The sequence below is a fragment of the Acanthopagrus latus genome, chromosome 22 (assembly GCF_904848185.1).
Source record: "Acanthopagrus latus isolate v.2019 chromosome 22, fAcaLat1.1, whole genome shotgun sequence".
NCBI lineage: Eukaryota > Metazoa > Chordata > Actinopteri > Spariformes > Sparidae > Acanthopagrus > Acanthopagrus latus.
In genome coordinates, this window is record NC_051060.1 from 23,165,665 (window position 1) to 23,179,215 (window position 13,551).

The following is a 13,551-nucleotide window of genomic DNA, read 5'->3' on the forward strand; positions in this document are numbered from 1 at the left end:
AGACCCTTAGCTGCAGCCACTCCCCCCCAACCAACCAAGTGTTTTGTTTATATAGCGCAAAGCTAACAGTCGCCGAAAGCTGTTAGCCGAGGAACGGAGTGAAAGGATGCAAACAAGGCCAAGACAACAAGGGCAGAGTTGGATAAATAAAGCCTCGGATGAAATCACTTACTCTGTGCTGGTATTGTTTACTTAACAAGGCGAGGCGTTTGGCTCTGTTATTAGAATATTATCCCGGCAATGCGACATGAGCCGTAGCTGTTAGCCGAGGAGAAGATCACACATTACAGTCGTACAGTCGACAGCCGCTCTTTATCACATCAGACATTAGTGCGTTCTCCGGCAGCAGTCAGGAGATCCATATTGAGGACGTCAGTGTTGATAATACGCAGTCCGCACAGTGTGACTGATGCCATATTTCCTCTATGAACGTTTAACTCACAGTCCCGGCTTTTGCCTAATGAGGAACTAAATCTGATATCTGAAGACAAATGTGCCTCTCACATCTCCTTTAACTCACCAGAGGCGGCAGAGTAACCCGCCACCCTGCGCGCTCCTGTGGAACTCCCTCCCCAACACCGTGTTTACCTGTCACACCAAGGCTGTTGGTTATGCACGTAACACAAAGCATCTAAACATTCAATTAAAAAGAAAAGAAAAAACAAAAAAAAAAAAAAACGGTAGCTCATTAATTACCACTCCACTCCCCCCTTTTCTTGATTAATTAGCCAATGCGTTGGGCCTAAATGCCACATAATGTTGGTTATACATCACCCATGGTGCACCTTCTCCTCCCTGTTAGCTGCTGATGAATGGTTTCTTTGCCTGACAGAATATCCCACAGCCCTTGGTGGCAGTGACCTTTTTTTTTTTTGTACTGACCTTTGACCCCCCTCTTAAGCCCCTCCCCCTTCCACCTTACCTTACCTTACCTTACCTGTCCCATGGCTTGCTGTATTGTTATTGTATATTACTCTCCCTAAATGCAACTTACTGAAGCATGCATTAACCCAACTTCTTATAGTGGAACTAAAAAAAAAAAAAAATAATCCAAAAGTCAAACCACGTCTGATTGACCTCTCTTTCTCTGACGTACATCCAGATTGCACGCCCTGTCCTGTGTTTTAAAAAAATACTAACAAGAGAAATGTATTGGAGTAACTAATAATAAAGCCTTTTTATTATTAGTTAAATGAAGGTGGTGACACTTTGCCTATAAACTGTCCCCCCCTCTCTTTGTCTGCCTCAGTGTGTGCTTTCTGGTTGTTCATCTTTGATAGTGTGACAAATTGGTTTCCTTTCCTTTCCTTTTTTTTCTTGCTTGCTTAAATCCTGTTTTTATTTCCTTTTTGTCTCTTCTTTTTTTGTACATATATGTCAAGACACATATATGTGTGTTATCTCTCTGTTTCTTTTTCTGAAAATGTTCAAATTTTAACTCTCTGCTAATTTGCTAAGAATTTTGCCAAATGTTTTGATGATTTTTTATTTATTTTTTTCCCTAATTAGTAAAAATGAAAACGCTTCCTATTTTCTCTATGAATTAACTCACCGCTTTGTTAAGAACAGACGGTCTTTTAAAAGATTGGGTGTCAAAACAAACAAAAAAAAAAAAGAAGAAGAAGAAGATTTTCAAATTTGTGTCCTCATAGAGAAAAAAGAGAAGCCCCTCCAAAAGTAGACCCTCGAGCACTATCTTGTGAGAACTGTTCCAAACTGTTTTCTTATGCTGATCTCTAATATTTTCCTGTCATTGAGTAGCTATATTCTCTGATTGAAATTTGGAAATTTAATCACATGAATGAGTCGATTGATTTTTTTGTGCATGGCAAAGAAGTTGCAGCTTAGGGTTTGTAAAACTGTCAGTGTTGAGAGTGCTGTTCTCTTTTGTAGATGGGCATGTATATGCTCATTGTTTGTATATCCCCATCCCTTCCTTACAGCCAAAAGCTCTAATGCCGCCCGACCGCTTCGTGCCGCCTTTACATGGACATGGCAACTGATGTACACGTTCACCCCCATCTATGTCATTTCCTTCCTAGTATGTTCATAGGTCCCACCCCCCCGTCTCACACTCCCTCCTCCTGAAAAAAAAAAAAACCTTTACGTAAAAGACTCTTAAGATATGTACAGTCATCCATTTACTCATTTGCTGATGTTAAAGTTAAAAAAAAAAAAAAAAAAAAGAAAGAAAAAAGAGTCGTCCAATCAGACTGTAGATATTTATGGAGAGACTTATCTATCGAAGCAAGAATTATAGATATACAGTTTTCTTTTTTATACAAAAATTAAATGATTTTAAAAAATAATAATAAAAAAAAATAACAAAAGATATCCTGAACAGAATGGTGAAGATTATTTTTCATGTCATGATGTGTGGATGTATGTGTTGTTGCCTCCCTGTTACCATCCTGTCTAAAAAAAAAAAAAGAGAGAGAGAAATATATACTAATTAATCAGAAACTGCTTAAAAAAAGAAACTAACCTAACTTGTCCAAAGGCATTCTTACACAACTTTCTTTTGTAAATTTTTTTTTTCTTCCTGCCAAAATCATGCGGGCAATTTGTTGATGTAAGTTGACAAAACTGATGGTATGCTTTCTTCCTTTTGAAAACTGTTTTCATTTTTTATCTTTTATTTTTATTTTTTTTTTTCCGTAGGCTTTTATGATTTCCCGAGCTTTTACCTGTTTTTTCTACCTACTTCTTACTAATCCCTTTTCTGGATAGCTCTATCTGTGGCTTTACTTTGTGAATGTTTCTTTTGACGATGTTTGCTCTCTAACTCTGAACTCTTTTTGCAATGCCTTAAACATTTTTATTTTTTTCATTTTGGTTTTTACTTTTTGTTTCCGTTGTGTTTTTTCTTTATTGTTCCAAAAAAAAAAAAAAAAAAAAAAAAGGTTTGCATCTCTTTATAGTGCCCTGTTTGTGAGCCTTTGCAATGTACAAACAAGCTACTTTGGCAAGAGGATAACGCAGCTTCAACAGACATCTGAATGTTTCAAACTCTTTGTAGTGATCCAACAACTGGTTAAACTGATAAAGAATGAGCTATCAAGTGTCCCAGATGTGTGTTTACAACAATAAAGTGCACATGGAAATGTTTTTTAAGCACCTAGGAACTTAAGTCTTACACACTAATGAGTAATATTACAATATAAGAGCCGTTACTGGGCGATTCTTCCGTCTTAAAACGGACAAATAGCAGCAAACATTCAGGTGTCGTTGAACTGCCCGCTGACTTTGTGCCATTGTGGTGACTGTAGGGGTCAAAAGGCAAGAGGCTGGGGCAAACAGGGGAGCCCACTAATGCTGAGGAAAGTAAAGTTCCCTCCGTTATTCATGTACTCGTGAGTGGTGACTTTTTTTTCCCAGTGCAGTTTGTCTTTGTAGGTCAGCGTGTGACCCTAAAGTGACAATCTGGAGGACGGAGGTCGTGTTTTTTTTCCACTCCAAAAAGCCTTTCCCCCCCCTCTGCCTCCTCCCAGCTTCACGATGCAGGAGTTGTTAGTATTTGTTCGCCCGTGTAGGTCAACGGGGTTAAAGCGCAGAAAAAAAAAACACCTTACAAACACTTTCTCATTTCAGACTTAGTTAACTTGCTTTCAGGCCCACTGGCTTGCACTTGAATTGCAAACAAATGCTAATACCCTCTGTGTCTTTTTATCCACAGAGCGCATCTTCAGGTGCTCCATTTTTGTTTTTTTTTCTGAAAAGAAGCTTTACACTTGAAGATAAATGAAACAAGCCTCTTTAAAAGCCTGAACTAGTCGTTTTATGTGGAGATATATGCAGCGTTATCGGGCAGAAGTAAATATAAGGCCACAGTTTATGTGGCATTACACGTAAATCACATTTTTTTTCTCGCAGAACATAAAACCTCGAGTAGTTTCTAGTGCGGTCCAAACGAAGTCCTGGTCGGGAACACGCAGGCGTCAGTACATGGAGGTTAATGTGGCTCGCCCTTGTGCATCCCTCAAAGCCTTTTGATGCAATGTATACTTTATTTATGGCTGTTGTTTTCTTTCAGTTTGGGTCTTGTTTGGTTCTGAGTTTGATTGTTTTTGCACTGGTGCGGTATTTTCTGTTCCTTCTTCTTTTCATTTCTCTTCAGTTCTTTGCTTTATTCGTTCTTGGTTTTTTGATTCCGTTGGTGTTTGGCTGCTTCTTGCTTTTGCTGAAGGAAGACTTTCTGCTCTCTGACTGATGTTCGTGTCTCTGTTTCATTTTCCAGGAGGGGAGCTAGTCATCCCCGTGCTAGTCGAGGACCCCATAGACATCCCTTCTGTATCCACCCGTTCTCCCTTCATCCCCCTCCCCCCAACCCTCCGCCCCGTCCTCACCATTATTGAGACCACCAAAGAATCCTTGGCCATGGCCACTGAGGCGGGGGTACCTTGCTTGTCGGACCGAGGCAGCGATGATTGTGATGATGGTGATGGTGGTGATGATGGTGATGATGATGATGATGATGGCATGGTGATTTCGGGGTTTGGCTCTGGCGAAGCTTTCGACTCTAGCCTGCCCCCGACTGACGATGAAGATTTTTACACCACCTTCTCCCTGGTAACAGATAAGATCTTGACCACATCGGCCTATGAAGGTGGCTACAAAGCCCTCGCGCCCAAGTGGGAGGCCAAGGACTTGAGGCCTAGCAAAGCCTCTGAGGCAGGTAGGACTACACCCACCTCGCCTCTGCCCGACCCCCGGGGCACGCCGCCGGCGGCGGTCCCCTCGGACACGCCACCCAAGCTGCCCGCCGGGAAAATGAACAACCGCGAGGTAAAACCCCCGCAGCCGGACATAGTCCTGCTGCCCCTGCCCACGTCCTTTGATCTGGACGGCACCAAGCCAAGGGGCCCTTTCATCACCTCGCCCATGCTGCGCACCGTGCCCGCCGCCTTGCCCACGGTGCCCGGCGTGGTGCGACGGGTGCCCCCGGGGGCCTCGGAGGTGATCCGGGAATCCAGCAGTACCACGGGCATGGTGGTGGGCATTGTCTCAGCCGCCGCCCTCTGCATCCTCATCCTCCTCTACGCCATGTACAAGTACAGGAACAGGGACGAGGGTTCCTACCAGGTGGACGAGACTCGCAACTACATCAGCAACTCGGCGCAAACCAATGGCGCTGTGGTGAAGGATAAAGCACCCAGCGGCAGCGCCAAAGGCAGCGCCAGTAGCAAGAGACCGAAAGACAAGGACAAGGAATATTATGTATAGAAATCAAGTCATTTCCCAACACATAGAAAAATAAACTGTTTGGAACAAAGTTATAAACATTTTGACAGTACCATATTGGCAACTGTGATTTAAAAAGGATAAAATCTCTTGAGAACTCAAACCTTACTGAGTCACTGAAACATTTACAAAAGAACCTTGGCTTACGGAAGCACACTTACTATTGTAAGCATTACGAGAGACAATGCAGTACAACTTCACCGGGACTCAGTGTGGATCTTTTTAAGGAGTCCCTGCCGGAGACATTCGGCAGTGTGAATAACATCGCTCCACGCGACCCCAAGTGACTGTCGAGAGGTGTGTGATCCTTGGAGTTCTAACGACCTTGTCCATTGTAACCCTGTAAAATACGATCACTGTCATTTCGGCCATTCTGAGCATGCATGTGAGGTGTATGTGACGTGGTGCTGGCATCTGTGTAAGTGAGGGACCTCAAGAAACTATGATTGTCGGGAAAGTTGGAAGTCAAAACGTGATTTCACATTACAAGCGGTTTCATTCAATGTAGCTTTCATGGACGCGATCCGAGCTAAAAGTATATGTGTACTTCAAGCTGTCTTTTTATTTTCTATTCTGTTGTTTTTTAATTTATTCGTTTAGTAAGTTATTCATTTATTGAATTTTTAGGGGGTTTTTTTTTGTTTTGTTTTGTTTTGAAGGATGATGTCCAGTCAGGGTTGACTAGGCAGCGCTCAGTGACGCTCAGCAGGATGTGATGCTGTAATGTATCTCAATATTTCTCTCTCCCTCCCTCAACGTCTCAGCTAAGGATTGGACTGCTACACATGGCATCCAAAGTCTAGATTGGTGTTCAAGCGTGGATCCACCAGGCAAAAAAAAAAAAGAAAGAAAAGAAATGCACAACCACATTGTTATCTCTCTGAATTTTAAATCTCTGATAGCATTTTTTTTTTTTCTTTTCGGTCATTTCATTTCTTCCTTTTTCCCGTTCGTCCAGGGTTTCGTTTCATTATTACACTTCCTGAGATGCTGTGGCAAAAAAAAAAAAGAAAATGCATTATCATAATTTGTGCCGTGATTTATTCGTCACGATCTTAAAACACACAAAAAAAGAGAGAGAGAAAGAAGATCCAGGCTCAAGATTTAGTCCAGTGTGAACAAGTGTGATTCTATCTGTTGTCACAGACGACTGTGTCAAAAACAGCAAATATGTTTACATATTTTATTACATCATAGCCGTTGTGCTTTGCAGGTCAATATTGTACAGAAAACTCAAGTTTCTGTTGGTTTTGTTAACTCCTCTTGTTGTATAGACGAACCATCCTCATTTGATTTTACTGCTGTAGCAAAAAAAAATATATATATATATCATTTTTATGTTTTTGCCAGGAACTTTTGCCTGGAGACAAAAAATAAAAAAATGATGTGCACAGGAACATTTGTCTAGGCGGGGAGCAACTGTTGTTAGATTAGACGTCTAGTCTTTCTGGACGGTGTTTCTCTTCAGTCGCATGAATATTTGACCATGGGAAGCTTCAATCAAGTAGAAAAACACCTCCCTCAGATCTTGTACTAGGGACTCCTCCTTATTCTGAACTTACTTTCATCATGTTCTTTATTTTATTTTATTGGAAATTTAAAAAACAGGACAAGAGAATAAAGGCAGATTATGATGGATTTGGAGATCTGTTGCTAGCACCTTACTGACTTACAGGTGTTTTATTTTGTTTTCTTCTTCTTCAGTTTTTTTTTTTTTTTTTCGAAGAGAAAACTGACGTTAATGTTCTCGTCTGCTCGTCTTTTTGCATTTTTTTTTCTCTTTTTTTTTGTTATCGTGTATCTTAATTTCATGTCTCATTTTTACGACATTCTCTGACGGCAATATGTTGTCTCTTTTTTTTATGTCATTATTTATTGCTGAAGTTATTTGTTCACATTCATTTTCATGCAGAATCAGTCAGTGTGTATGTTCACTTTGATTTTTTGTGTTGGTACTTGGCTTTTTTGACCAGTTTATTATTGTCTTATGCTCCTTTGACTCCAAACAAATTCCCAGAAATAAAAAAAAATGTTGTTCCCAATCCTTTATTTATTTTTTTTATTTTTGGATGTTGGCCACTCGTCTGTTTGGCGCTGTAGAGGCGGGAGAAGAGGCGGCGAGGAAAGGGCGGCGGTAGAAAAAACCATCGACGGTGAAGACGGTTCACCCAACCAGAATTTCTCATCCGTTCACCATCACTTCAATGATTTCCTTTTATATCAAAAAGTGGTATCATTTCCATTCAAATGAAGCCCGGAGCAGAGCCGGCTCAACACTATCATTTACCTATAGATGATTATGCAAATTCATACACTGTTCACCGATGCAACGAGAGGAAGAGAGAGAGAATAAAAAAAGGGACTGGTGGTGAAAACGGTTATTAGAGGGGTCCAGAGTCGTCGCAGCGGTAGAGAGGAACAGCTTTGGGTTTTCTTTAGAGTCGGAGCCTTTTGTGAGAGCGCACAGCCAAATGAGATTCTCCACAACCATATGGCCGGGTTATGAGCTACTCAATGGCAGCAGCACCTGCTTTCCCAGCCCGTTTTTACACCGTCCATATTTCGTGCAAATGGGCCTTCACAGAGCTGGTCATTAACTTGCAATAGCCCATTGATGTAGGATATCAGAGCAGCGTGTGTGTGAGTATACCCAGCTCGCACAATGACTACATATTAACTCATTCATCCTGCCACGGGCAACAGCAGCGAGGAGGCCAGCAGGGATTTCTTCTACAGTGGGACCATTTTTTTTTTTTTTTTTTACGTTCTGTGGCAGACCCACAATTCAAATCGCTTTTTTTCTCTTTTAACACGCCAAAAAATGCATGCAAGTTTGTTCCACACGATAAAAAAAATAATGTGTGAGAAAACGACATTCTGGCAAGTGTGACGTCCAGTACACACATTACTGCATTAAACTAGCGTACAGAGGCAGAGAGCTGCAACAAGAGGAGCAGCAGAGACGATTAAAGATGGATCGCTTGCAAACGAATCAGTTCTCAGGAACGACTCTTTAACACAAACAAACTGATTCCACGTTTCAATTCTCTCTCGTTCATTCTTTCGTTTTTCACAGACGAGTCGCTGTGTTGTTCACTGTTTAGTTATCTGAGTGGCGACGAGGACTGAGAGCCGGCCAATCGTATGCTGAGCCGAGGACACTGTCGTCGAATTTTAGCCAATGAGAAACAGGAAAACATAGCAACCGTTTCCATGAAAAAAAACAACCAACAAACATTTCATTTCGTTCGTAGCTCATCGTTCTCGTTCAGTCGTTCAGTCACCCTTGTCTTACCGTCAGTACATGTCAATTTAATGTCAAGGTGAATATACACATTATCCACTGTGTTGTCTAAAAGTACAGATAATCATGAAGCTGCAGCTATATATTTGCCTTTTACTACAGTGTCATGTTGACTGTTAGCACGATCATTTGAGAACGAGGAGATGAGAACTGTGTGTCATACCGGAAACACGACTGAATCTTAACATCGAAAGATGAAATCCACCTCTGGAGATGATAACAATGGGTTTAAAGCAGGTATTATCAATATATTTATATTTACAAGCTTGATGTGAAGGCGGTCGCTCACAGGGACGAACCTGCAGCTCTAACGAGCATTCCACCATCTTTGTAGCACATCGATAATCACTCACACCAGTTTTCAGTCACATCAGACCTTGAAAAAAATGCTCAAAAACCAACTGAACCCCGGGCAACAAACTGCAGACGGAGACGCAGCTTGTGAATATAATGGAGCGTTCAGATCCTAAACATTGTCAGTTTCTGTGTCCACATTTTGATTCCATTCCCCAAAAATGAACCTATGAAGTTTCCAAGATTACGAGGAAAGCACGTCTGGCTGCTTTCTAAATACTGTGAAATGATCACAAGGCCTCGTAGCAGCCTGTATTCAGAAACTGTGCCCTCAAATGAGCTTCTGTAATTGTGATGCGGTGGGCGGTGCTTGCTCAGGCCTGTGAGAGGCGACCAATCAGAGCAGACTAGGCTTTTAAAGAGACAGACACTAAGATGTAGAGTTCAGATGGTGAATGAAGGTGCAGTGGACAGTATGAGAGGGGAGAAAAGGTGTTTCTGAATGATACAAATGTAAAACTAATTCTACTAAACACCCAAAAGTCTGAAACTACCGATCTGAGCCTGGATGGTGAGTCCAGGTAACAACTCAAAGGTCGGTGTGTGTGGGAGAACAGTGACAGAAGAGAGAGATGAGTGTTCCCACAAGTAGGTAACAAGGGATGGAAACGCAGGAGCGCTGCAGGAGAGTGCCTGAACATTAGAATAATGTGAGACATTTAATTTTGTGATGTAAGAGAAGTTTAAGCGCACCAAACTGCACGTAATCCACTGCAGTCGAGATGAAAACGGCAGCTGCTAACACTTGTTTTCCTACTTCTCATTAAGCTAGCAGGAGCGTAGCTGCCGTGATTCCTGCACATTTAAGAAGCCGCTCTCACGGCAGTTTGACATTTCTGTGGCAGAGTGTTTTTTATAGAGGAAAACAGACGTCAGAGACTCAGTCAAGGCTGTGTGGGCTAGGCTAACACGACTTTGATTGAGGATATTTCAAACATTTGCCATTTGCCGCCCCTGATTAGTCCCTCTCTCAGCTGACTGCCCTTTTTCAAATCTTTAATTTATCTGGTCTTTTGTGCACTGAGCCTCCAGCTGCACCTGTGTGGTCCAACTTCTCCACCTTTGTCTCTCGACTGTCAGAGCTGATTTCACTCAGAATCACAACACAGCATCAGAATATGAATCTCTGAGTCTGATTGTGGGATTGTACGTCAAGAGGAAGCCGCTCAGGCGACTACCAAGAAAATCTGTGACTGAGAATCAACTGCATGCTTGTGATAAAAAATGTGATAGCCTTCTCCACAGTTCAGAGGTTAGAGATTTTAAAATAAAAAAAGCAAATTCCACTTAACACAATGACGACATCAAGAGAAAGGAGACAAAGAAACAAGCGGCGGGGAAGTTAACTGCAGCGTAAATCACCACCAGAACAAACAGAAGAACAAACAAACATACATCAGGAATTAATATTACAACTATAATGAATTCAAGTCCCCAAATAAGAGCTGTGTAAATGCTGAAAAAGGAGGAAACAAGTCTGCCTTTAGCTCCTGTAACACTTCTGGGCATAAACCCTGAAACAGTGAGGTGCTGCTTTGTTTTCACGACCATTAGTCTCTTTCAGATTTACACCAGCAGGGTGCCGGCACAGGAAACGTGTCCATTTGATATTCACAAGCCATTTGCTTACACAGTTGTTGGCTGACAAAGTTTATTGATTGTGTTTTATGTGTAGCAACCACTTTTCCTTTTAGTCAAATTAGTAGAAGTAGATTACATCAATCCCGCTGATGTCGGCAGGATAATTCATATCTTAATTGACAGAAAAAACAATTTACACTCGCTAATGGCTTTTCCAAATGGATTTCTGTGTGTTTGACTGCATTAGCTCTGCCTTCGGCTCGTATAGGGTCTCGGGAACGCCAACCGGAGGGGGAGCAGCTCGGCTCCCGTTCGCGCATTTAAAGGCTGACAGTTGACCCGTCATGAAATTTTACTTCAACTAATGAACTGGTTAATTCCACCTAAACGCTTTATGCCGTGTTTTTCCCTTTCAAATAAACAGCGGCTCCGTCGGAGCGATGCATCAGCTCTGTCACTGATTACAGATGGAATCTGTTGTTGTTGCTTCCTACACTGAGGCTGTAAAACATGTTGAGCACTGGGAGCGTCTGCAGCTGAAGCGTTTTATGGCTCCCCCTGTATAGATCGTAGACATGCAGCTTTGTGTTTTCTGTTTTTTTCCTTCTTTTTTTTTTTTTTCTCCTCCTCACTCGTTCCCTGTAAAGATTCAGCAGAGATGTTGTATCCTCCACGGACTCGAAGCAAAGCAGCTGTGAAGGAGATGGTGATCAGTCCTGACAGGTAGAATATGAGCCCGCTGACCTTAACTCCAGCATTATGAAGGGCACACACACACACACACACACACACACACACACACACACACACACACACACACACACACACACACACGTCAGAAAGATGCCTGCGTCTTGTCGTTGTCTGTGTGTGCAGGTGTGTGTGTGTGTGTGTGCACACATCAGACACGCTTAAACCACATCAAAGTTCACACACTCGCAGAAAGATGAGGTTTAGTGGCTGCACGCGAGTTAAGCATTCACACTCATGTGTCTCAGCGGGTGCACACACACAGATACATTATCAGAAGAGTCAGGTGCATTCACTATATGTGCACTTGATTCACTTCTGCGTCTCCCTGTAGGGAGCACACACCTCCTCTTATTCTCCCGCTCCATCACTCAGCAGCCGAAGCTTTCAGTTAGCTCCTCAGCCCTAATTAACTGCCAAGATATGAATGCGCTAATCTGGCCTCTAAATCTTCAGTTCCACTGACAAAAGCTTTTACAGGCTGTCACAGCTGCATGATAAACAGCAGGGCCGCCTCCTCGCCTAGTGGACACAGTGCCATCTAGGGACCGGGTCCGGCAGCTCAGGGGGTTCTGGTTGGGTTTTTTTTCACACTTGCAGGTATTTATTGCAAAACATGACGCACTATATTTGTGCAGGTGTGGTAAAAAAAAATCTTAGTTTTGCATTTTGAACACCTACATGTGCTGGAACTTTGAGTAACTTTGGGAAAATGCATCAGGTGTCATTAAAGGAGCATTATGTAGTTTTTAAGGGTCCACCCCTTAAAAACTACATAATGCTCCTTTAATGAAATTTAAATCTGAATAGAAAAGATGACAGATTTTTTTAATCTCTAAACAAGTGAATTAATCAAACTCTCGTCGCTGTCATGACTGAATAAACAAACCAGATCTTAAAGGACGATTTCATCCTGTCTTACACTGTTTGTGTGTGGCGGACCCTGCCACCTTTCTAGCATCAAACAGCATCCTGGGACCTTATTCTCCTCTGAGAACAGCTTTTTAACTGATGGAAACAACAAATACATCTGAGTTCGTGTCATTACCTCAGTAACATCGCTAATATTAAAATTCTTACACACAGCGCCTCTTACTTATTATACTTACATATTACTTCCGATGGATTATCACTTCAATCCAAGCAGGTTTTTTCTTTTTTTTTCTTCTTTTTTTTCTATTCCTGCCACATGAGACCGGGCTGCAGAATCCAGGAGTGAAAGCGAGCAGAGAGCCTGAGCTGCACACCAACACGCTGCTCCACTGTTGCTTTGCAGTCGAGACCATCGACGGGCTTGTGAGGATCGAGACAGAAGCCCGTATGAGCGCACGAGTACGTGGGCGCACATTTATACTGTATGTCTCCGTCTCCATCTGTCTGTGTCAGCGAGTGATGTTCAAACCTCTGTGAGGAGAGTGTGCGCCGTGCGTGTGTTTTTGTGTGTGTGCTGTATCTACTACCTAGGGAGACAGGCCTCCTACCCAGGCCTGACAGTGTGATTGGATCCAGCGAGAATCCCAATGAAGCAATGAGTATCTCTGCGGCAGCCTCGCTCCCCCTGCGGTCCCGGCGCAGCCCGCGGCCCCGACCCCGAGCCCCCCTCGCCTCGCTCAGAACCAGATGCAAAGACAGTCGGGATGGAATCTGCTAAAGATTCACTCAGATTCTAGTGAACTTCAAACCCGTTTCAGCCGCCGTGAAGGTGACTGCAGCAAAAACCTGACCCGATCAGTTGCAGATGATCGTTGAGGCCGTCTGGCGCAGAGTTTTCCGAACGCTGCTGTCTTTGAATATCATAAAAAAAATAAAATCGAGCTCGATTTGATATATTCAGTGATAAAGATCATGAAACTGAACATTCCAGGGTGACATTTTCATCAAGATTGCCAAAAGAAAAAAAAAACTGTTTTGGCACTTTTCTAAACTGAAAGCAAAAAGATCAGCGCTGCTTGTAAAGGTGACTCCCCTCCTGATACCACACTCACATTTCTGTGCTGAAATCTGCATGAGGTCTTTTCGCCTCCAGCGAGCCAGTCATAGCAAATAACAATCTGCTTTTTAATTGAGTTTGCTGGTTACATAAAAAAAAAAAAACTTTCATAAAAACATCCATCTGCTTTATCTGGACGGCTTTTAGCTAATATGACTGGACTTAAAGGGTAACTACACCAATTTTACACATTAAAGCCTGTTTACAGGATTTGGGGAGTGTTACTGCACGTGTGAATTAAGTAGTATGAAGTCTTTCTATACTGCTTTTCAAAACCTGGCAACTACATTATCCACAATGCAACAAACTCAGCAACCAAAATGTTTCTCAG

At 42.4% G+C, this 13,551-nt stretch overlaps 1 protein-coding gene across 10 annotated transcripts in view; it reads left to right on the plus strand.

The window, feature by feature from the left end:
* Positions 1 to 7,283, plus strand: part of nrxn3b (neurexin 3b) — a 282,849-nt gene extending 275,566 nt beyond the window's left edge. For 7 of the 10 annotated variants that reach the window (XM_037086530.1, XM_037086529.1, XM_037086525.1 and 4 more), the window contains one exon: positions 4,238 to 7,283. In XM_037086530.1, the coding sequence (XP_036942425.1) occupies positions 4,238 to 5,223 (986 nt within the window). In that variant the 3' untranslated portion in view covers positions 5,224 to 7,283. Of the gene's footprint in view, positions 1 to 1,943; positions 2,307 to 4,237 lie in introns of those variants that run through there. The other 3 variants (XM_037086532.1, XM_037086533.1, XM_037086531.1) reach the window with 2 other exon arrangements.
* Positions 7,284 to 13,551: the final 6,268 nt, after the last annotated feature.